At 42.2% G+C, this 23,668-nt stretch overlaps 5 protein-coding genes across 5 annotated transcripts in view; 1 reads left to right on the top strand and 4 right to left on the bottom strand.

The window, feature by feature from the left end:
* Positions 1-149: 149 nt before the first annotated feature.
* Positions 150-4,509, bottom strand: LOC128298821 (RING finger and transmembrane domain-containing protein 2). Its single transcript, XM_053034622.1, has 4 exons — positions 3,985-4,509; positions 2,083-3,908; positions 1,774-1,989; positions 150-935 (listed from the first exon to the last, which is right to left on the bottom strand). The coding sequence occupies exons 2-4, from the start codon at positions 3,700-3,702 to the stop codon at positions 702-704; spliced, it is 2,070 nt and encodes a 689-aa protein (XP_052890582.1). The 5' UTR covers positions 3,703-3,908; positions 3,985-4,509; the 3' UTR covers positions 150-701.
* A 118-nt stretch (positions 4,510-4,627) lies between these two features.
* LOC128298823 (serine protease grass-like) lies at positions 4,628-6,298 on the bottom strand. Its single transcript, XM_053034624.1, has 4 exons — positions 6,203-6,298; positions 5,890-6,121; positions 5,618-5,829; positions 4,628-5,549 (listed from the first exon to the last, which is right to left on the bottom strand). The coding sequence occupies exons 1-4, from the start codon at positions 6,282-6,284 to the stop codon at positions 5,158-5,160; spliced, it is 918 nt and encodes a 305-aa protein (XP_052890584.1). The 5' UTR covers positions 6,285-6,298; the 3' UTR covers positions 4,628-5,157.
* A 471-nt stretch (positions 6,299-6,769) lies between these two features.
* On the top strand, positions 6,770-7,836 carry LOC128298825 (CLIP domain-containing serine protease HP8-like). The gene is made up of 2 exons (XM_053034626.1): positions 6,770-7,101; positions 7,168-7,836. Exons 1-2 carry the CDS (start codon positions 6,788-6,790, stop codon positions 7,820-7,822), a joined length of 969 nt encoding a protein of 322 aa, XP_052890586.1. The 5' UTR covers positions 6,770-6,787; the 3' UTR covers positions 7,823-7,836.
* Positions 7,837-7,926: 90 nt separating this feature from the next.
* LOC128310852 (CLIP domain-containing serine protease B10-like) lies at positions 7,927-9,023 on the bottom strand. The gene is made up of 4 exons (XM_053047591.1): positions 8,963-9,023; positions 8,672-8,903; positions 8,398-8,588; positions 7,927-8,315 (listed from the first exon to the last, which is right to left on the bottom strand). The coding sequence occupies exons 1-4, from the start codon at positions 9,021-9,023 to the stop codon at positions 7,927-7,929; spliced, it is 873 nt and encodes a 290-aa protein (XP_052903551.1).
* A 471-nt stretch (positions 9,024-9,494) lies between these two features.
* LOC128298820 (transcriptional activator cubitus interruptus) overlaps positions 9,495-23,668 on the bottom strand; it is a 35,778-nt gene continuing 21,604 nt past the window's right edge. Inside the window, exons 2-6 of the mRNA XM_053034621.1 lie at positions 16,937-17,373; positions 14,040-14,512; positions 13,287-13,973; positions 13,036-13,200; positions 9,495-12,951 (exon numbers count right to left, since the gene is read on the bottom strand). Of these exons, the coding sequence (XP_052890581.1) occupies positions 9,994-12,951; positions 13,036-13,200; positions 13,287-13,973; positions 14,040-14,512; positions 16,937-17,373 (4,720 nt within the window). The 3' untranslated portion in view covers positions 9,495-9,993. The remainder of the gene's footprint in view (positions 12,952-13,035; positions 13,201-13,286; positions 13,974-14,039; positions 14,513-16,936; positions 17,374-23,668) is intronic.

Below are 23,668 nucleotides of genomic sequence, written 5' to 3'. Positions count from 1 at the left end.
TTTGTTTCATCGATATTTTTTTACTCGTTGCTCTATCTAGTACCAGCACCTATGTAAATTTCTCGATTTGGGCACGGCGAAACTAATTTGTTAAGCAACTTTTCGATACGTTTCTGCTCTGTTGTGTGGTAGAAATAGGTTTCTGTTATAATGTTTAACAAATCCATAAACAAGATATGGATCCCTTTATTAATTGCTGATAATTCTATTGTACAGTTTTTCATGGTTTACAGTGCGTCTCATATCGAAAGTATGACTAATGTTTTATAATATGTAAACGCTATCTCAGGCTGCCAACATATACCTGCTTGATAAGCGTGTACGAATCCCTTTAATACCTTTTTTCAAATTGAAATACGTCTGTTTTTAGCATACATTTATGATTAATAAAAAGTATTCATTCGTACTCTGCTTCATCCTCACTCCCGCAACCATTTATATCGTTTTTTGAATTAGTTAAATCACGGCAATCACAAACCACTATGATTGAATTGATTATCAACTTTAAAATGCACAATACGGTGAAAAGTGAAGTGCAGGTATCATAAATCACCAGCATTTGGATTTTTTACTCAACTGCGCACAAAAACCATTCATAATTCTAAACGCAAGTTCACTGAATGGAACCAAAACCTTCAAAATACATAAATTACAAAATTAGGAATGGAGCTGGGATTATGGTCTTTTCCTCCATCGTTCTTTTAGTATAACTGCAGAAAGAATGTGGTAGTTCCATCTCTATAGGAAGGATCGTCAACGATTTTTGCACGGCATAAAGGACACGTTTGTTCTCGATCAAACCATGTACCGACACAAAGTTCACAAAAGATGTGATTACATTCCAGTAATACCGGCGAGTTGAAGTTGTCATGACAAATCGAGCACTGTCCACCGCAGGCCTGCAATTGTTCCTTTGTTGGTACGTTTCCATAACTCTGCAAGAAAGATATTTATTTAGTGTTAGTCAACTCATCACAACCCATAAATAGCGCCAACCTGACTGATATATAAAAATCGATTTAATATGGTAAGCCAACCATTTACAATTGCAAAACGTTCGCACAACATGTCTTTAATACTTTCGACCATTAAACACGTCGACACTCGCCGGTCATTTCCGTTCAACTACCATTAGACGATTGTTACTGTTACGATACTGTTACTGTTGTTACATCATTGTAAGTTTCCTCGCATTTAAGCAATACGGCCTAGGCGGTCTTCATGAATAAAAAAAAGTTTCATCACATATAATCGGTTCATTCGAAACTGGAAACAATCAAAGTATTGCATGTGTATATTATAGATGTATGTATGTCAAAATGACCAACAGAATGAGATTATTGTCTAACCCACAACACTTCTAGCTTAACTGGCTGGACAATCGTGCGAATAGTACTTATATAGCATGATCGAACATCACATACATATTCATTCAAGTATTGTCTTAAAAAATCAACAAATGCAAAACAAAATATGACTGAATACAATTTCTTTAAGAACATCCTCAACAAAGGTCAACATTCTATGAGCTAGCATATCTTATATTGCTAATTATTAGGAATTATGCGACAATACAAGTCGCCAAAGACATAAAGTCGTTGTGCCAAGGAGAATCCTTAGTAGCAGCTAACGTGCTAAATTAGTCATATTTTTAGGACATAATCAAAAATTTCTAAATTGTGTACCCTAGCCTCCAAATTAGCAATGACGATACATTTGAAAAAGTCTAAGTCCGTTGAAATATTTCCATATTTTGCCGATATCAATGCTTACCGTTTTCTGGAGCAGCTTAACAAATGATCGACGGCAGAACTTGATCCTATCAAGTAAGTCAGTAGATTTGGCTACGATGTAAACCGCTGATAAAATCACGCCAACCATCTTTTCCGAACCAGAATACGATTCAAAAAGAAAAATTAACCATGGTTGGATCGGAGCTGCGGCACGATACAGCTGGGAGAGCGATTCTATCATCAAATATACTTTACCCTAAACAGAGAGCATAGAGAGAAACAATATTCCAAATAAATGATCCTCACGTCTTTTCTTATCAGCTACTCCCATGTTAACTGTAATACTTACCCTACTTTTGTAATCTATTACTCTCGGTGGCATCAGGGTGACGATAATTTTGATTACAATGGTGATCAGCTTCAGTATCAAGTCCGTTATGCAAACGGCATACAGTAATCCTTTAAGTGATTCCTGTTGCAAGTGATCGGGCATTAAAAGTATTACTAGGCAGATGCTTTTCCATTCAATTGCAAGCCAGAATATCAGTAAAGAGACAATGATTATGACCAGCTCGCGGAGTAGTACAATAACGCGCCGTTGCTTTTGTTTCGAGATTTCTTGCCGGACGGCCCAGTTAGCGTGATAGAACATTATTAGCAGCATCAGAAGAGTCATTATGCCATCCAAATGGTCATAGCACAGTTTAGCCACCAAAATCACCAACAATGGCATATATCGTGCCAATGTTTCAAACAAGGCGCGGGTTTCCGGCATCTGGTTAAGAGCTTCATGCACAGTTGCGTCTTCATTTTGGTGATTGGAACTAATGCTATTGCTCCGTGTAGTTCCACCTGCTCCAATGGTAGGAGCATTTCCTGTTGTCGGTGTTAGCATAACACCATTCGTCCCTGAATCGCCATTTAGTGAGGGACCTCCTTCTCCACCCCCTACCGATATAGGAGACTGTGAAGCCATCGAAGCCGTGGCTGCAGAGGACTGCTGATGATGCATCGCCAATGGTTGATGATTATGGAAATGATGGTGATGGTGACTGTAGTTAAAATTTGGCATTAGCGGCGACCGACCACCAATGGAACTTGCAGGTGCAGCACTTTCATCACCCGATTGAATCCATAGGAAAGGACGAACGCTAGTAGTAGCCGAGGAAGGTGAATTAGAAATTGGATATAACTCGTTATGGGATGAGCGCAAAGAACCACCGCCGTTCGTTCCGCTTGCTTCGTCAACATCGATCACAACATCGCTGGTGTTAACGATTGTATTACCAGTTCCAACATTGCTCATCATGGGAGGTGTACTTGTTCCAGGACCATGTGACCGTTCCGAAGATAGAAACAACCCTGTTCGTTCTGAGGAGAACAGGCTACCAGGGTGTCGCGCCTGTTGGAGTAGGGTCATAAAATCGTTAAACACTACGTTACTAAAGTTTGATCCCCTTCGTGCTGGTGCTCCATGATTGTTAGACACACGCCCTCGCTCTACAGACATCAGCCTGCTAAACATTCTTCCATTGCTCAAAGAGTTGCGGAATCCTCCTGGACCACTGCCGCTGCTTGAACCTGCTCCGATCGACATGGTCGTACTGTCTATTGAACTAACAGATGTCTGACGTTCTACACTACACGTCCACGGTCCTCGAACCTGTGCTGGTGTTGTGAAGGAACTGGACGTGGTCGCAGGTGCTACACCACCAGTTGTAGGCGGCTCGTGGTTGACTACAGCGATAGACAAGTTTTCACCAGTACTTGAAATATCGGTTGGAACGATGGGTGCAGCTGGGGATGCTTCTACTGTTGTTGTTGTTGTTGTTGTTGTTGAGGTGGATGCTACGACATGAATTTCCTCTACCGATGGTGATGGAGTTACTTCTATTTCGTGGTTTAAATCTTCGCACTGAGTATCGGTATGCTGTACGTTGCTTTCAGCTGGTGCTTTCGTATCGGACATTTTACACTAAAGCTAGGACGTGGGTTCACACACCACCTCCACCTTGACTTTGCTTACGTATCTTATGGGCTTAGGCTATTGATAAGACGTGCAGGAACGACACCTAGCCTTTCTGTCGGTCACCACGCCACAATGCGTTTTTTCTTTCGTTCTCTTCACTAGCGTGGAATATGCTTCGGTTAGTTGCTTCCTGTTGGTGCCTTTTTCTGCAATCGGTAAACATCAATAACGTAACGATTCAATAAACAAAATCTTCAATCCAATTGGTTCATGAATACGCACTGGTTTGAATACAGAGCATCAGGCGACAGCACTAATACACAGGATCTCACTACGATTCAGTCGTTTCTAGCACCGCCGATGACTCATGATTTTCGGATCAATTTCCTCGCTAAAACATGCTAGCTCGTACAGCATTTGAGAGTTCATCTTTCCAAAAGAAAGAGATTAACTAAACCACACATCACATTTCGTGCATCGAAACAATGAAGCGATTTTATTTTGGTGCAGAAAAGAAAGTTTTCAATTTTTACACTGCGTTTCTTCTTCTTGCATTTTTGTAGTTGTTTTGTGCTTTGTTCGTTTGTCACTTCGCTCGGTTTATATGTAATGTTTCGAAGCTTTGTTGATTTGCATCGCAAATGCATCGCGACCGTGCATCAAAAACTGTTCGCGATGGGAAATCATCGCATTTTTTCGATCAAATTCCTCGTAACTAGTCAGCTCCCCGATCGTATTTGTATAGTGATACATTCGTACAGCGCATACATAAATAACAATATTATCTCGATGTGAGCGAATTCCGGATTCGTTGAATACTTCATGCCCGTTTACACGATACACATAGTCTAGCTCAACAAGTATGAAAAGTTTGTGGTTGCTGATATGAATAGGAAAAGGTAAGAACAGTCTACTCTTTCTGTTTTTTATTCGCACACTTAGATTTTCTAGTATTTCTTTACTGACATGGCAACTATAGTCTGTCCTGCATCCGGGAGGAACAGTCCGGGTGTGATCTGGTAAGGTTCTGCAGAGTGCAGATGGTTGTAGCTACCACATTGGCATGTATAAACAACGTATGCGGATTAGTATTCCTCAGTTTTGCATTAGCTCAATTATTCAATAATACGGTCGGTCTATCACAAACTTCACTTCCCTGCTAGTGTTGCTCTTGTATTTTTGTGAAATTCCGGATAAAAAAATTACTGCTTGTCGCATCGTCTTCAAAGCATTCCTTGTATGTTACTACAACGCGTGACTTCTGGCTAAAACTGTGTTTAGTGTTTCTGCGCTGCTTGTACTACTATCAAATAGCCATAGGGCACTCGTTAACGCCGTATGGCACGACAGAATTATATGGTAATTTTGCTTCTCGCCAAATCCATAGATTTTGTACTATATAATTCTAATTGTCCGGTTTATTAGTAGAATTTATAATGTTCCAAACGCTTTGGATTATGGTTTAACATTTATGGAATCATGAATCCAGCTGATGTACTGTGCTATGTCTATATAAACATATGGCGCCCTCCCAATAACGTCGTGGAATCCTACGGATAACAAACCATACTGATATATGCGACCATGATAATCTACCTGCAACGCAGAACCGGCACTTCCCCTCATATCGTCCAAAAATTTATCAAAGAAGATTCGGGCACATATTTGACCGGCGCTAAGAGTAAAAATATAACTTATCTGATTTCGACAAACATCTGTAGGCACGTTACGCATCCAAATTTGTCTTGGAACGCTGTCTTTCGACCAGACCGTATTGTATATAGTTTGCTGCTGATCATCAGTATTGTCTACTATCGATACCAACGGTAAGCATATAGGACGAATACCTACAATCATAGGAAAAGATGAAACATTGAGCCCGATCGCGCTTACCATCACTCTCTCTGTACTCAACTGTTGTCGAATTGAATAGAGCCATTCATGAGAAGCAGAGCAATATCATTTTCCCAAAAGTTTCTTGTAAAATTTTCATGAACAATCACTTTTTCTACAGTTCGTCTGGTAGTAGGTGGCGAACAGTTCCTTGGGGTAATACAATCTATCTCAGTGCTGAGATCATGTTCACCCAAAATAATCTCCGTTGCTTGTTGTTGTGTGGTGGTGTTCCTGTGAAGATTGAAATGATTACTAGTCCTACATTGCGTCAAAATGGGCGCATCAACTTACGCGTTAGTCACCACGGCTATACCACAATTAGCCGTAGTTAGCACATATTTATTACTGACCAATGTGCCGTGGCAAAAATGCAATGTGTCTTCAGAGTGGCGTAAAAGCACTAACCAAGGATTTTCATACATTCGACCGAATGCTGGACGATCCCGCACACTGTATGGCATCTCCCCGCAGTGTTTGTTGATCTCAGTGCTGAATTCCATGTGTAACTTGTCTGGAAATATCCCTGAAAGTAAAACAAACAATCGACAAAACACGTAACATAAGCTCAACACAGAAATGATTGTCAGAAACAAGAGCGACGCACATTGTCCACTAACACCCCAAAGGGTTCCTATTAGTATGTAAACAAAAAGTGTGCCCATTGCCAACCCATACGAATCACACATCCGCCTTGACTGACGTAAACACTCCAAATGGTACAAAGTCGAGACGAAGAAGATCGCTGTAAGCATTCGCTTAAAGCCGCTGCTAATGAAAGCAATAGCATGTCCTGCCTACAGTAGATAGTAAAATATTCGCATAATTAAGAACTGCCTCGAATGGCATAATGGGCTTGAAACAGAATTTGTTGTCCATAGCTAAAATTTATTGATAGCACGGAATAACATTGTCAATGACTTAGCTAATTACCAGGAGAAACATTAATATTCCAATAACTGCAATTTTAATCACGGAACAATTTTGTAAATTATATATTTCGAGTCGTCATTAACTCCAATGCATTTAATACATTCAAATCAAGTTAAATAAAAATACTGATTACGAGGTAAATCTGAGCTTTAACTTTAATCGTTATTGAAATGCAGCATTCCCGTTGTATAGTGGCACTTAGATTAAATGGATCATTTCAAGCCAATTGAGTTTAATACTTGTAAGTCAAGTTGAAACGATGGTTCGTTCTCTTGTTAATGTGTTGCTCTTGATAGTGACTGCATTTGTAGCAGGATGCTGCGCACTCTCGGAGCAAATAAGAAGTGAAAGTTCAAATTCTGAGGCATTGATAACAGGCAGTGAATCGTGTGGTCACCGTTACTATGAAAGTGATTTCCCCATTAAGACTCGCTTGTATGAGCACCCCTGGCTTGTACTATTCGGCTACAAACAAAAGGAAGTCGTGAGTTATGTGTTTCAAGGACTATTGATACACCCAAAATACGTGCTAACCACGGTATTTGTGACTCAATTTAACGATTTAGGTCAACTGTAAGTATACACTAATATCTGTAATTTTTTGCATAATAATATCTAACAGTTAATATTACTTCTCAGCACATATGCACGAGTCGGTGAACATAATACATCAACCGTATCTGATTGTGAGGAGCAGACCTCAGGAGAAGAATTATGTGCCCCAATAGTGCAAACTATTCATGTCGATGAAGTTATTGTTCATCCCGACTATAACAGTTTTCGACAAATGAATGACGTTGCTCTGGTTAAGCTAAGGATTCCAGCTACTATCGATGGGATCTCCGTCGCACCGATATGTGTAAACCGTGATTCAAACATTCAAAGTTCCTTCCTGTTAGTAGCAGCCTGGTGCGGACGAAGAGAAACCGGATTATCGTTGGTACCTAAGCAATACTTTATGAAAGCCATCACTCCATACGAATGTCAACGCCGGATGCCCCATTACACCATATCGCTAGCAAATGAAATGTTTTGCATAATTTTGGATGAGAGACACACGCAACCAACCGAAGTGGCACTAGAACCTAATCTACGCGGTGGAAGCGGCGCTCCTGTTTTCACGGTGCATGAAGACAATAGGATTTTATTAATTGGTTTACTTTCTTATGGACCACGTTACCCAGCAAAATTGCACGAACCGTACGTCATAACTCCCGTAGCTCCGTTCTACAATTGGGTTTCGGAAATAATTGCGGGAGATCTAGAAAAACGCATGTTTAATACGTTGATGTAACGTGCGTTACCGATAACAACATCGATGGTTTCACTGAACTTGGGAAGCCCCGGAGCAAATGTAATCATAATATGGCATGCACTATCAATAAATTAAGTGATTTATTATTTCAATTCATCTACCAAAGTGTCGTGGATCCACTTGATGTGTGTAGAAATGTTCACATACACGTAAGGCTCTAAGTAGGTAGCATCGGGAAGACCGATTGAAAGAATTCCAAATTGAAACGTGCGATCGTGATGTTCGATGACAAGCGGTGACCCAGAACCGCTGCTAATCCGAACATCGATGGGTTTCGCATATTGGGCGCAAATTTGTCCCTCTTGCAACAGCAGTAGATCTCTCAAACGGTCCTGGCACTTGTCCTGCGATATGTACTTCATCTGTATCTGCTTTGGTACTCTGTGATCTGTCCGTAACGTGTTGTATGCGATCGGTGCATGGATCAGCGATGGGATGATTGGTGTTAAGGGCAAACAGACGGGCATCACATCTGGAGGAAAAGAAAGAAAAAAACAAAAAAAAATGAACGAAAAGCAATCTCGAAACATTTCATTATTTGAACGATACAGAACTGTTGCTGTACTTGATCGGTCTGTTCAGGGTTACCAGTGCGATATCGTTCTGATACGTTTCGTTCTGGAATTCCGGATGAACAATTATGTTACGGGGAAGCCGTTCGATTATCGATCCTTCACTGCAAGCATCATCCGACCCACAATTCGTGTCGTCTTTTTGATTGTATCCTCCAAGAATAATGATCGTTCTGTAAAGTTGTGAACTTATTATAAATCTTGTCTCTTAAAAATAATCATATATAAGAATCGATTCGATGATGAATACGCTTACTCATTAGCAACGATTGCTTCCGAGCAGATGGCTGTTGTCAAGATATGGCGATCGGTTACCAGAGTTCCTTGACATAACCATTCCTGTTCCTCGGGATGACGAAACAATACCAACCAAGGGTTTTCGAAAACCCTTCCATCTTCTGGTTTGAAACGATCGGTATATGGAGATTGGCCACAGTTTTTGTTCAGCGCTGCACTTAGATTAAACTGCACCGCATCCGGAAAGATCCCTAACATAAAACGAATACAATAAATCTTTTCAAGCTGCGTATTCAAAGTGCGTACTTACAGTTGCTGCCCACAATCGCGATAGAACATAATACAAGTAAACCACTTATGGTGAGACTCATTTTGATTCTGAATACAATTCAACAAAACCCTCTCTCAAGCAGTATCACGATCATACTTTATCTCTCAATGAAACAAACAATACATGCACACCAACATTCTCCACGTTCCTTTATAATTATGTATGGGTTTTAAACACAATTGGGAATTTCCATCGTCGTTATCACGTTATCACTAAACCATGAATACGGCTCAATGTTAGTTTAGACATGAAAGAATTACTTGTTTGTATACGTAATTACATTTAAATTAGGTTCCACTTGAAGATTAGGTTCCATACGTAATTATTTTGAAATGGAAAATTTCAACTTAGTAACATTTTTCAACAAATTTGCGTGTTAACGATGTACGCAATAATGCATTAACATTCACATTGATGATCATTTTGGTTCGGTATCAAAGATTATGCACAAAATTCATGAACCACTATGTTTTCATCAAAGTTTAACGAATTATTTATTTCCATGCTCTGTTCTTGTAGTTCATATCTATCGGCCCATTTCAAGCGTTTACAATTACAATAATTATGCTGCAAATGTCTTATTACATACGTTACTAGTTCAATATGCAAAACGTTGGCAGTAGTTGTTTCGTTTTCGATCATTTTATTATTTTGCAATCTACATGTACAACACTACCTACCATTAGAACGATCGTACATAGCTTAATAGTGTATGTACATAAAAAAATGAAATAAAACAAAAACATAAAAAGTAATAAAACGAAAATAGGAGCGTATTTTCAGAATAAATGAAAATAACTAAATTCATTCATAAGCACAAATAATGTAAACGAAACTGATTCACACCTATCGCCAATCGACATATCTAATACTAACTACACGTTTCCTCGAGTGTTCAAATGTGCAATCTTGTGATTCAAGCGTGGAAACGGCGCGTAACAATTCTTAGAAACTATGCGTCCTTGATATTGTGAGAAATCTGCTTTCAATCATGAATGGCAATCGAATATCTATTGTATCATTTGCAGGTAGCGATCCTCCTCAAAGTACGAACTTAACGATGTGCTCATATCATTGATGACAAGATTTGATGAAGGATGGGTGCTACTGCTGACCGTATCCGCCGATTCGTTCCAATTCTGACAATTTTGCACATACTCGAGTGTTCGTTGATACGTATCCGAACCCATGGCATTGCCGTGGTCTGTTTGGCCCATCGTCATATCGGTATCAGCGGTAATAGACATTGGTAAAGGTGCTGGTTGCGGCCCAGGAACGGATTCTCCAAAACCAGTCGGCGTAGAAGGTAATGGGGGTGTCTGTAGGCTGCTTTCCATCGGTTGCTGACACGCTTGCGGTGCTAGTTCAATGTTTTCTGTATGTTGCCGGGTTTCTATGGCAAGCGAAGGATTATTTCCGGTCGGAGCCATCGCTGCGATCGCAGGAGACATTTGCGATTGACTGATGTCACCACATTGTATCTCAATGTTTGAAGCTGGATTGCTACCCAGAACCACCGTATTTTGATTTGCGTTATTACCCGTATTAAAACTGGCGAGGTTAAGACTGAACGGATTCTTATACTGATTCATTTGCGATTGAGGTTGGAGAGAATCATTGGCATTTTGCTGGTTGAGTGCACTATTAGTTGGTTGGTTAATGTGAAGTGACCCCTGCATCATCATAGCTAGGCAGCAATGATGAGCACTTTGATCCGTTCTGTGATAGTATCCGATCAAATTAGAACAAGCAATTGGACGATTTCGACCGTTGCAAGATTGTTGCTGCTGCTGATGCTGTTGTGGTTGCGGCTGCTGCTGTTGTTGTTGTTGTTGTTGTTGTTGTTGTTGCTGCTGCTGCTGCTGTTGTTGGGAATAACAACTAGCTCCGTTACCCAAAGAGAAGTTGTTTTCGCTGCTGAAATGCTGCAACCCGTTGTGCAATAATTGGCATTGCACCGGTGTATGCGTAGTATGTGATATGGCAGACTGTGTTTGAAGTTGTTGAGGTGGTATGTTTGAAGACGATGTCGAATAATTGTTAGTGGTAGGTGTCACTGGAGCCACCACATTTTCTGGCATCATTGGGGACATTGTCTGATGTTGCGGTGCCTGCGGCGACATAATATTGTTCACGAGACTGGATTCATCATTGCTGTACTGGGACTGGGGGCTCATCAGGATGTTGGCTGTCGTTATTCGTGGCTGAGAGAAGCTGGCTCTCATATTTGACGAAGCTTCGGTGGGTCCCATCAGGAAATTGCTGTTAGATCCTCCCTCGTGCTGGGGAGTGTTCCAAGGGTTTTGTCTGGGGCTTGTAAGAGCGCTGTCTGTCAATGCGGTTGGATTCACTGGCTTATTGCTACATGGTCCCGTCTCTCCAGCCATATCTGCAACCTGGTTGAGATACTGCAACATGTCATCTGGTATAACAAGCTTATTTTCTACCATTTCTCCCTCTTCCACTTCATCCAGTACCACTTCCTGGTTAGGATGCAATTTGTTGGTGGTAGGAGGAGTTGCATGTTTGCTATTAGTTACCGAGGTTCCCGGTTCTACTGCGGAAGTTGCTGTGCATGTCGATGCGGTGGTAATGGTTGAGGTGGGCGGGCCACGTGTTGTTGTTGCATTGTTTGCTGTGCCCATTCGCCGATTCGCATACTGAGAGTTCAAACGTCCCAACATAGATCCTGTACCAATTGTGTTGGAACCACTAGCAACTGGCTCCGACATTCGGCGATCTATTTGAGATGATTGTACGTTTTGTTGCTGACCGTAAAAGCCATTGTTCGTCAGATTGTTCGGTATGGAATGTCGAGCTCCACTTCCATTTCCGCTAGAGTGTCCTCCTGTAGCACTCATCGAACCAATCATCTGGCCATTTCCACCAAACCGCTGAAGATGCGTTGATATCAGATGAGAGGAAGGCGGAGGAGGTAAACTTTGACCACCAGTTGTGGCTGTTGACATGGAACTGGAACGACGCGAACTACCAGGCGAGATCGGATCATAGAGTGAAGAGGAATTATAGTAGTTGGGTCGCATGGTTGATATTGTGCTTTGTTGCGATGCCTGACTACTCCGCCGGCTAATGTCGACCGAGCGCATGCTGTAATATGAGCTGCTCGTGGTACTGTTATTACTATCTCGCCGGTTCTGTGCTGCGGCTGGATTAAGATATGCATTCATCATCATCATGGTCGTAGATGTGGATGCAGGTGGTAGCAACGGACGCAGTGGATCAGTCTGTCCGGTCTTACCAATTGTGGGCGAAGGGTGTGAGATTGGTTGGGGAGGTGGTGTAACTCCTGGTTCCATCTTGAGATCAGTAATTTTTTTGTTCAGGTCGCCTAGTCCATAGTTTTGCATGTTTTGGCTATTCATTTCCGGAATGTTAGACAACGGGCTACTGCCCAGGAGCGAACCTTTGTTGTTGATACGATTCTTAAACCGATTCCTTGGATTGTTACGAGCCGATACTGTGGCCGTTCCTGTAGGTCCACCTAGATCCACCATTTCGCGAAGTACATACGGCAGATCGGCCACTTCCAGATCTTCATCTACATATGGCCAAACCGGATCATCTAGTCCAACGATGTTACCCAGCTGCATATTACTACCTTCATGGAAGTCTTCGCCAAGTCCGGCAGTAAGTGCCGATAGCGACATAGGACTGCTGATTGGTGGATGGCTGGGTGAATTAGCATCTGATTCTGACTTAATGCTAGGACTGCTCATGCTCGTGGTTTTGTCCTCGCTGTGTGGACTACTATCAAACATGTGGTTCGATCCTTCGCCATCCTCACCAGGGCCATCACCGCCATTGCTGCCTCCGCCGCCGTAGTTGTTGCCCTTGTGTTTTTTGTTCGCGTAGAACTCCGCACCATGGACAGTTTTCACGTGTTTCCGCAACGAGCTGGGATCTGTGTATCGTTTCGTGCATCCCGGTGCTTTACAGACGTACGGTTTCTGCAAATTATTGAGGAAAGGATGAAAATATTGTTTTTATGACTGGTATCGACACTGGGATATTCGTAATTGCACCAAACGTACCTCATTGCTGTGCGTCCGGTTTTGATGTTTGGCACGATCAGACGCATTGCTGAATGCCTTGCTGCATCCGGGATATTCGCAGGTGTATGGTTTTTCACCGGTATGTGAGCGAAGGTGAGTCTTAAGATTTTCCAGTCTTGAATACGCTTTGCAACATCCTTCAAACTATAAAAAAAGGAAAAAAAGGGAAAAAAGGAAAAATAGTTTGATGAGGATTTGGTACATTTGCGCATCTTGTTTTCATCACTTACCGTACACTTGTGTGGTTTTTCGCCCGTGTGCCGGCGCATGTGCACTACAAGCATGTATTGCGCTTTAAAAGGCTTTTCATCACGCGAACAATCTTCCCAGCGACATACGAAGGATTTTTTGTTTGCATGGATATGATCGTTGTTGATGTGCTTCACCAATTCGTCTTGTGTGTTAAATTCCAAAGAACACTCACGCCAATGGCAGTTGGTTTCGATGAAATCTCCTGGTTCATCCTTCGGGTCAGTAGTATCCGCACGGGTACCCCCATCACGACCACCACTTTCCTCTCCATATATACCACCATCTCCCATAGCGTTTCCGTTACAACTAATGTCCATCCCACCGCCAGTCAGTGCTGGGCTGCGTTCTAACCCCTGTCCGCCGTTACTTATTTCTCGTTGCATTGGACTCAAATTAAGCCCTCCATTTTTAGTAGTGGATGTTGTTGAAATCGTTCCATTTGTGGGTCCTTGTGTCGATGTAGGGCTGGGTAGATGATTCGAAGTTATCATCGGCGTACAGTCTTCTCGTGCGCTTGGTTTTTGCGAATATAAATGGGCAGTGCTTTCTCGCTTAACGCGTAACTTTTTTTGTTGCGAGTTGCTAGCACTGTCCGCTTCGACGCGAGTCACTTGAGAACTGGATGTCGGTTGTTCTTGTCTTTTATTCGATAGATCAGTTATTTGCTGTAAAGGAACATGAGCGACAAATTAGCATGAGGCATAGCATTCGATTCCACCAAACTAGCTTACCTGTGGTTTGTTCAACGAATGTCCTGCATGCAGCGGATGATGTGGCAACGAAAACATACTAGCCGTTGGTGTATGATGACCAGGTAGGGTATGAAGAAAACCGCTGCTACGTAGTAGATGTTGAAGGTGTGGTGGCATTGCGTTGTGCATACCCAAAGCAGGACTAAGCGCACTGGCCGATAAGTGGCCATAGGAACCGCTGGTGCTACTACTACGCGACGCGTTTACTAGAGATGCTAGAGAGTTTGGGGAGTATCGTATCATAGAACTAATGTCGAACGAGTCGGAATATGGCGATGACGACAGGGCACGTTTTCGGCTGACACTTGCACGAATGCTACCCGGACGAGGACTGTTTAGTCGGCTGGCTGCGTCAATGCTGAAATGAAAATCCGCACTAGCTAGGGAACTGGCTGGATGCAGATCGGCAATTGCGTTTCTGGCATTGATGTACTCCGATGTCAATCCTAAACCTGCAATCGAAATGGTTGGGTGAAGGAAGATAATAAATGTTAGAAAATAGCTTATGCAAACGGGGTGGGATATTTATTTCGCAACAAATTAGGAAAAGAAGTCGTTTGATATCTCATTTCCGATTCAACACCCTACCAGGTAGCCGGCGCTAACGATCATCAATGCTTTACAAGGTCTTGAAATTGGTGGTCGTATCATCGCGCAATTCCACTCTTTATGGTTGCTATTGTTACGATTTTATAACCGATCGTTAAACGCCTGCACATTCAGTTGAATATGTGCACTAACGAATCCAATCTGTGCCATCGTGCATTCGCAAACGTCGATAGTCCACGAAATCGTGTAGACGAAGTTCAGTGACAAAAATAAGTTCGTGGTGACAACATGTACATATCTAATTGAAAATCAAAGAAACGAACATAGCAACAAGAAAACAAAAATGCATAATTATGCCATCGTCGTATGCATGGGACTGAGCAAGACGATAATTTCCAATGCACATCAAGAGCGGCATAGTTTGTTACTCGACAGGTTTCATGGTCCACCTACAACTTCACTAAACACCGGTCACATTACTGACGCCCCAGGCCCAATGTTAATAGCATCATGTACCCACGGGGTACCGTATTACCGGCAAACTTACTTTGGTGTAGTACGTGTTTCATACTTGACATTCTACTTACGTGAAAGATAACGATCGCGCTTAGTTGAAGCGTGTATTCTAGCGTGTATCGGGCATCTTAATCTATCTTTGCCAAAATGTTTAGCAAAGATTTCAAGTTATGCTTCTTAAAATTGACTATTTATGGCACGAAAAATCGGACTGAAATGATCAAAGCATTCTGAGGGATCAAAGCATCATGTACACATGAGCAGCTCTTGTGGTTTTAGCTGTCCCAAAAGTGTTCAACAGTTTCTGATCTCTGGTCGTTATGGCTCCGCTGCACTTTGCGCTTGCATGACATCGTCATGAGTCAGTTACTGTCATCAATAAATAACCTCGTGTTTATCTGTCGTACAGGAGAAAAGTACATAACATGTAGACTAAGTAAGATAATTTTTGTCAAATTTAGCAAAGTTTGTTGTATGCTGTGATTATTCAATGAACAATTAGGAACAGCTTAAAATACGTCAACACTAACTAATAATCTTTTTGATTTTAGTTTAGTCTTGAAAAATAATAGTTCTAACTGTTTTCAACATTTTTTTTTCAACAGATCGCTATTGTGCGACAACAACAAACCAATGATGTTTCGAGCGTTAATTACTTCTCATCCAAAACAGATTTATGAGTGATGCGTTTTGTTCTAAACTCTTGCTCAAAACATAATCATATAATTATCACCCTTGTTGTAAACCTACTACATAATGGTACAATAGTTAAGAAGAAAGCATTAGTAAGCGATGGATTAAGCATTGCACTGGGTGTGACGGAATCCGTTCTCCATCTCTGAACATGGACGTGATCGAACTTATAAATAGGTAACCCTTCTAGTGCCTTCATGTCTTTCCCTTACTTGCGCATATGCCCACGGCACGGATCGGGGACGTTTCTAGTTTCTTCGCATACTAGCACTCAGATGGTATCGTCAACAGTAGCCGCAGGTCCATTTCCTTTCTCTGCGGCCTAGAGAGCGGCTTGCTTGCGTAGGAGTGAGGGTTGGGAGTAATTTGTCTGCATTTTATTGTTGTTTTTATTTCATTCAAATGTTTGCCTGTCGACGATCTTGGGATATGAAAAATGTAGTCTACGATACACTGGTCTCTTGGTCGGGCAGTAAGGAATGTACGCTTTGTACGTCACTCGGTACAGCATTGCAGAAGAAGTTGTGAGTTTTATGAGTTTTTTGAAACAATATTTTTACCCATTGCTCGGGATCTGGACCAGTCACTGTCGTTGAATGTGCTACTTCCGAGCGAGGAATAATTCTGGTGATACTCTATGACAATCAATGGTGCTAAGACGCGGAAGGAGTATAACAACGACACGAGGACATTAGTCATTTGGTGGTTAAAATACCAACCGCGTACACAACCCACTGTTCATGCGACGCTATGAAAGGCGTAACGCACATACAGCCCGGATGTTGTGTTCAAGCGCCGCTACAACGTTCGGGAACAGGCCGAGGTCGATGAAGGAACGAAAACACAGAGATCGGGAAATCATGGAGCGCTTCGACACAGGTATATTTTTAACAGCTAATGGAACCATTTATGTGCACCGAACGTTTTCAATCGCATACGGACATTCTGATGGTGATTGTTGACTGTTTGAAATGTTTTTTCAATCGACACTTCCGGCTAACACATCGACCATAGATGATCGGTTACAGCTTTGTCGTTGGCCAATCATCCACCATAGATGATCGGGCGTGACAAGGTCTTGCTGGACTAAAAATAATTGTGATCATAAAAATTCTTACCGTGGAGAGACGCCGAAGCGTGTTGTAACGAGTACAGGTGCTCCATGTATCCCGGTATTCTGTAGGCAGGATGAAAGTCACTAGGATGTGGTACCGGTACGGGGATGTTAGTCTGTCCAGCACTCGTTCCGGTGGTACCGTTTGGCGTAGGCAGTCCCGGACTGGAAGCGCCGGTACCTCCAGCTGTCGGTGAGGTTCCGTTACCGACCGGTGTCGTGCCGTTGCTGCAAGATCTCTCAGCGTCTCCCTTTAATGATGCACCAGATGTGGCCGGCGGAGAAATCGTTAGCGGAACCACTGTCGCCGGAGCGGGTGGATGGGGAGGTAATACTGTCCCGCTGACTTGTGCAACTTCAGCACTAGCTACGGCTGCTGCAACGGCCGCTCGTCGAGCACTCAAAAATTGTAGTTCGGCAAAATTTGCATTACTTGGCAAGCTGGAAAGAGACAACCATAAAAGAGAAGTGAGATATGATGGAAAATCTTGTATTATGAAAACATATTACGACGACAGCGTTGTACTGATCTGTGCTATGCAGCGGATTGCAAACGTATTTTTTCTGCACGTGTTTCCCATTTGCATACGCGTGTACAATCCTCCGCGGCGCGATCTTAGCACAATCTTTAACATGCTGCGATATGTGTAGTGTTGGACTTGCAACAGATAGACTAAACTAGAGTGGTGAGAGCAGAGCAAAACAACAAAGCGGCAATCCCTGATCTATCGTGTAGGTTGGTTTATACAGCAACATTAATGGCTAGAAATGTTACCGAGAAAGATGTGACGATAATGATCGCTGCTATATTTTCGAACATATTAATAATTCCTCCATCTTTCCTCCCGAACCCACAACCATGTCATTGCTCGCATTGCAACACGGTCGTTGATGTTGTACTTATTCAGAAAGATCATGCCCGATACCGTGAAGCATTGTTTCTGGGCCGTGATTACTAACGCACAACGGTGACTAGAGTGGAAGTTCAGCACATTTAAATTAAAGGAACAACCATTCGAGACGTCCAACGTTGGATTCGTTTTAAATCAATTGAAAAGATATCGATCAAACACGAGAAAGTGAACCACGACCTACGACATATTGCCAGCATTAACGAAGATGGATGGAGACATCAAAAGCGGATAGTACCCATACGGACGATGACATGTTTCCATCAATATCTCGAAGGCAAAAGCAAAGCTACAGTGAAGAAACAACTACGGTGTATGGTGACTAGACAAATCGTGATTAATCTGGAATAGAATCAAGTTTCTTTTTTTTTGTTTCTGCTGTGATAATTGAATTTGGCCAAATTAAATAACTCTTACGCACAACTAACTTCAAATGATCATGAAAGTATGATAATCAACACCACCTCACAAGTGCGCACTTGAATGAGCTGCATTTTATGAATACACGTAACACTTTCACTGCATCGTTAGAACTATATAACTCTTGCAGATACTTTACAATGGAGTCAACTGCTAAACTGTGCATGAATCCTGCAAATGTGCCAGTAACTTCTATCCGGGCTTGCCTATATTGAGGAAGGCTTTGGAGGATGTCATCTATCGGAAATTACCCATTACAAGACCACCAGAATGAACGAGTTTCACAAAATCGTGCTAAACACAGGAACGACAACTACCAACCGTTGAGATTGTTGGATGTATGATTGGCTTCTAAATGATACTTTTGTATGAATGCAGCAGGAAGTGAACAAGCACTTCAAAATCGCAGACTATGGTTGTAGTAGAAGAGAAGGAATGATACTTCAAAATGTCGCCAACGATGTGTAAAATACGGGTGGACATCAAAATAGCAATTCGGAAGCTGTCTAGCATTAAATGTCCGGCTTCCAGCATTAATTTATGTTATACGGATGCGTCGTTTAGGTGTATACGTCTTAAACTTGAACCATCATGTTGAAAATTTTACAGCTTTAGAACGAAAAACCCCTTTCTTTGATACACAACCAAACGCCTGCAACACTTTAGAGCATACTGGAATCGTTCAAGGTCTGAGGGTAGAACGGAAACACAAACATGGCTTGGAAATTGTGTAAAAGGAAACCTCACGACCATTCGCATACCGATGACGCTGCATCGTGTACTGTAAGCAGGCTAGAGAGGAAGCTCTCAAATTTCGCACAGTCTTGCCATCATTCACCATCCTCGACAAAAGACTGAGAAACGCGCAGCGTGCAACGTTTCTTCGTGTTAAACCAAACTATCAGAATGGTGGTCTGCAATAACTAACGACGAAAGTACCATCAGGGTATACACTATGGAAAGCATACTTTGGATTGCAATTTGATCTTTCTTTTGTTCACAGCGGTAAACTTCATCTACCAGCACCATCGGGTAACAACAATTCACTTGCCATCATTCAAATTGGGCCTCATAATTCTAAGCCAATGGTTTCAAAAGCGAACGATACATTTCATTGAGTTCCGGATGTATTTGGTATAGTGGTGTATTGAAATGCTGACAAATATTGTTTTACTGGTAAGGACATTGTACCATATCATTTGTATCATAAACGGACCCGTAATAGAAGAGAACTGTTTTCGATTCAACGAAAAACCAATACGGTTAATGATAGTATTCTATCAAAAGGGTATGTTCTAACTGTGTTCAAACAAAGACATTATAAAAGTACAGGAGAGATCGTGTCAGTATTGCACAAAGTTTCCAATAAAGCGAAATTTACGATTTAATATCCTAGACTTAAAAACAGTTAACACAAAATTATGTTTGAACTAGCCAACAAAATATTCAACGGTTAACTCAACCTGGACAAAACGATTATTACCTTGTTACTAGATACTAGTCACCACTGAATACCACCACTCAGATATTCAATATTGATCGAAGCATATAAGGAGTTTGTCAGTAATCAGCAAATGTGCAGCTTATTTTCAGTAGAAAACAGGATAGTTAAACAAACGATTCAGAACCTGATGCTGTTACATGCTACAAAAATAAGTGGACAAACCATGGTCGCGGAACATCCTCTGGTCACGCCCACCCCAAATGACGCTTCTCCGTGTTCGGATGCATAGATACGCATAGCCGGAAGCAGAATGTGCAGTACTACGACAGATGCCTCCCACTACCGGAGCGATTTATGTATAACTTACAATACTCACTACATTTTTGCAGTCACACCTCTCTCAGATCGTACACATACCGGTGAGAGTAACTGAGTTAATCGAACGAGATCAATTCGAACAGGGTTATACGAATCTCACCTGAGCGAATCGATCATGATTCAGTGGCACGAACTTTGGATTCTCTCTACGTTCGTGTGTGGCGATTACATGCATTTCCATCTCAATAGTAGCCAGGCGCATGTGATCCTCGGCGTGGCTGAGCATGATCGTGTTCGACCACAAAACGGAATGATGCACGCGATCGTTTGCCAGAGCGGCTTGGGTGATGCAGATAAATGCGACTGTGTCGACACACTGTAGCTGGTACTAAGTTCTAAACGAAGCGATTTATCGGCATCCGCTCATACTGGACAAGCACAAACGCCGGTCTGGAATTGTATCAATGTTGCGAGAAAGGTGCTCGTGAACAGTCTGCTAGCCGCAGTAATCGTGGCAATCATAATCGTTGTCGTGCACAAATGTAGCAGTATCCCTATGTCCGAATCTTAGCGTATCGCACTTCTGCTTTCATTTGTGTTTCTACTGCTTGATAATAAAGATATTTGAAACAGTACATTATTTTTGACCACCCAATGTGCATTATGACCTCGTTTTAACATTCCGAAGGTCACGTTTTAGCAGCCAATTGTATTCACCCACGATACATATTGGCAGTGTGCTAAAAAATGGACAAAGGAGTCAATGGACATCCAAGGCTCGCGAAAATATCTGGTGGGAGAGGGAGATGTTTAAGACCGGGTGTTGATCTTATTTAGTGATAATGTTGTTGAGAGAACTTTTATTCTCTGTTTTCACCACTGCGAGGTAATCCCTCGATACGACCAGCGAAAGCAGCTGCCAGGGTCTTCCCTAGTTACTCCGCTAGATTGAGAATGAAGTTATCAATCAGCTCTATTGGTGCAGAACTGCCAACTAGGGGCCATTTACTCCAAGAGAACATTTGCACGAGTGCCTCATCTCTTTCAGGAATTATGTGCAGTGATCGACACTTTATTGTGTTGAGGTGTATTGAAGTGGTGTATCGTGTATCGATCCCAAATCTATCGTATACTACAGCTGTGTCAAAGAAATGACAGGTCCAAATTATTAGTACTAATACTAGTAAAAGCATCAATTAACAAATGTTGAATTAATTTCTATTCTTTTGTTACCAAATAGTATACGAAGAAGCTGGTGTGTAAATATGGTCGGAAAAATGTAACAAAATTAAAAAAAAAATCAGGGTAGAATGGCGATGACCGTTTTCAAAACGACATTTTAAATCAGCAAAGTTCCTACCCCACACTGTATGTTTTCGATGTCGATTGGAAGATGTTGCTATTGTAGGTGCAGCGGAGTCTGTCAAAAATGATGAGCCTCGTAAATTTTTAATTAACATCCCCTGCAAGTAGCAAGCGGAGCATTTTTCATGACGGGCAAGCAACTAGCGAAACCGCTGAAAAAGAAATAAGGGGATCGCTGAACGGAAGCTCCTTAACTTCCATAAAATTGAAAGCGACTGGCACAGGAAAGTAATAACAAATAACCGTTACGAGTGTAATCGACCTTGCTGCGACGAAACACAGAGATGATTTATTCTGCAAGATGTCCAAATAACAGACCACAGTGTACAACACGAGAAAATATGGTACATACGCAAGCACAAGAACAATAATTAGTGAAACAAACGATCGCCAGGCTGGATTTGGATGGATATTTTATTTGGCGAGCCGTGCTTATGACGCTACCACTGCGTGCTCTTATTTCCACAGACTGCTTACTCTAATCGAAGGGCACACAAGGCCATTTGTGCAGTCGCCTGAACACGCTTGCGGTTGTTCCTGTTGAATATGTCACTCTTTCCGAGACTACGCTAAACTACCAACCGAACATAAATTACACCTCCAAACGGCATTGGACCTGGCTTTTGTGTGTGGGGGGATGCAATGTTGGTCGATCAGCGGCATCCACAATCTGCAGGATTCGTGCGCGAAAAGGGCGCAGGAAAACCTTCGGCGACAATTTCAGTCAACCAGCTCGGTATCGAAACCATGCCCGAGTGCGCATTCCGTACGACGCGCATAATAAATTGTCTGGAGAGTGCGTTTGCTTGTCGCTGCTGCCTTGCTCGACTGCACTGGTCATATTGCGCGTGTGCATGTGTGTGTGCGTGTGTATTTGTACAAACTCGCATATTCTGCTGGCCACCGCAATCGAACAGAGCGATGATGTGTGGTAAGGAAAATAAAAGAGCATTTGCGATGCAGCAACATCCGCGCCCGGCGACAACATCGTCGACAGCGATCGAGTGTCTTTCTAAGATGCGAGAAATTGTTGGCATTGTGTTTGCCTTTTCACCGCTGATTGGTGAAGTTTACGCTAGGTGAAAAGTGTTCTGACGTTTCCCGGAATGCAAATGACCTAATACCACGGGTAGTATGAATCGTTTCTATGCTGTATCTTGCAGGCGGTGTTTGCTGTTTACTTTCCGGGTTCAGGAAGACCGGAAAGAGCGTCCGAATCATCTTGAGCCGTTGCTTCTGTTGAATATTCTTGCACACAAAGCGCAATTGACACTCCAACGATGCTCGGTTCGATGCTGTATTATAGTGGAAAACCATCACACAACGACACGGTACAATGACGATAAGTAAATTGTTAGTACAAGCAAATGGAACAAATTAACTAATAAGCGAACATCGTCTCCCATCTGCTTATTCGATCCGAACTTGTGCAGACCGATCAACGATCCTATCTACCATAAATAACTGGCGATCGCCGTTATTTGAGCTGAGTTTTGACGATGAGATGCAAAGTGGTGGGTAATTTGATTCTCCATTCATGACCATTCACTTACCGCATCGGTTCGTGGCACCCTAGCCGACCAAGTTTACCAAAGCCACAAACGAAACCACATCGTGTGGAAAAAGAGTCAATTTGTAAAACATACTTCCTTGCACCGCTCCTTCATACTGTATGCATACATTTTTCCCCTTCCATATGCAAAGCACTTCTCTTTTGCTCTTCTTCGCTTCCTATTTATATTATGAAACCTTCACTATTTTTGCGATACAATACTCCGGGAATGATTCAATGAATGAATTATTAAAATCATGAATACATTTGATGCCGATTTTCCACACCGAGTAGCGAATGTGATCTAATGTTTGCGTTGAAATCGTTTAACGCTGCCGCTTCATGTTCATATTTTCTGCAACAGTGCTGGAACCGGAGAGTGCTATAGTTGAAGAAAATGGGAAGTAAGACGATGGTGTGTGCGACTCCAGTGCAGTTAATTAATTATTTATTAGCTATTCTTGCCACCAGAGTATGAGCAGCAAAAAGTGAAAAAACAATAATCTGTTCCTTTTTCAATCGATCTATCAAGAAGAACGTGGAAGGGTAAAGATGTGTGTTTGTTTTGCCTGATTGTGCTGCTGCCCTCCACAAACTATTGCACAGTGCAGACGGCGTTGCCTAGAAACACGATTATCGTCGTCTATTTACACCACAAGGACCCTGCCTTACCAATCGCCGATTATCCCGTCTGGCTTCCCGTCCGAGTGGAGCATACGGAAACAA

The sequence above is a fragment of the Anopheles moucheti genome, chromosome 2, assembly GCF_943734755.1.
Source record: "Anopheles moucheti chromosome 2, idAnoMoucSN_F20_07, whole genome shotgun sequence".
NCBI classification, from domain to species: Eukaryota; Metazoa; Arthropoda; class Insecta; order Diptera; family Culicidae; genus Anopheles; species Anopheles moucheti.
Note: the sequence above shows the minus strand (reverse complement) of the source record. Positions and strands in the feature narration are given on the sequence as shown.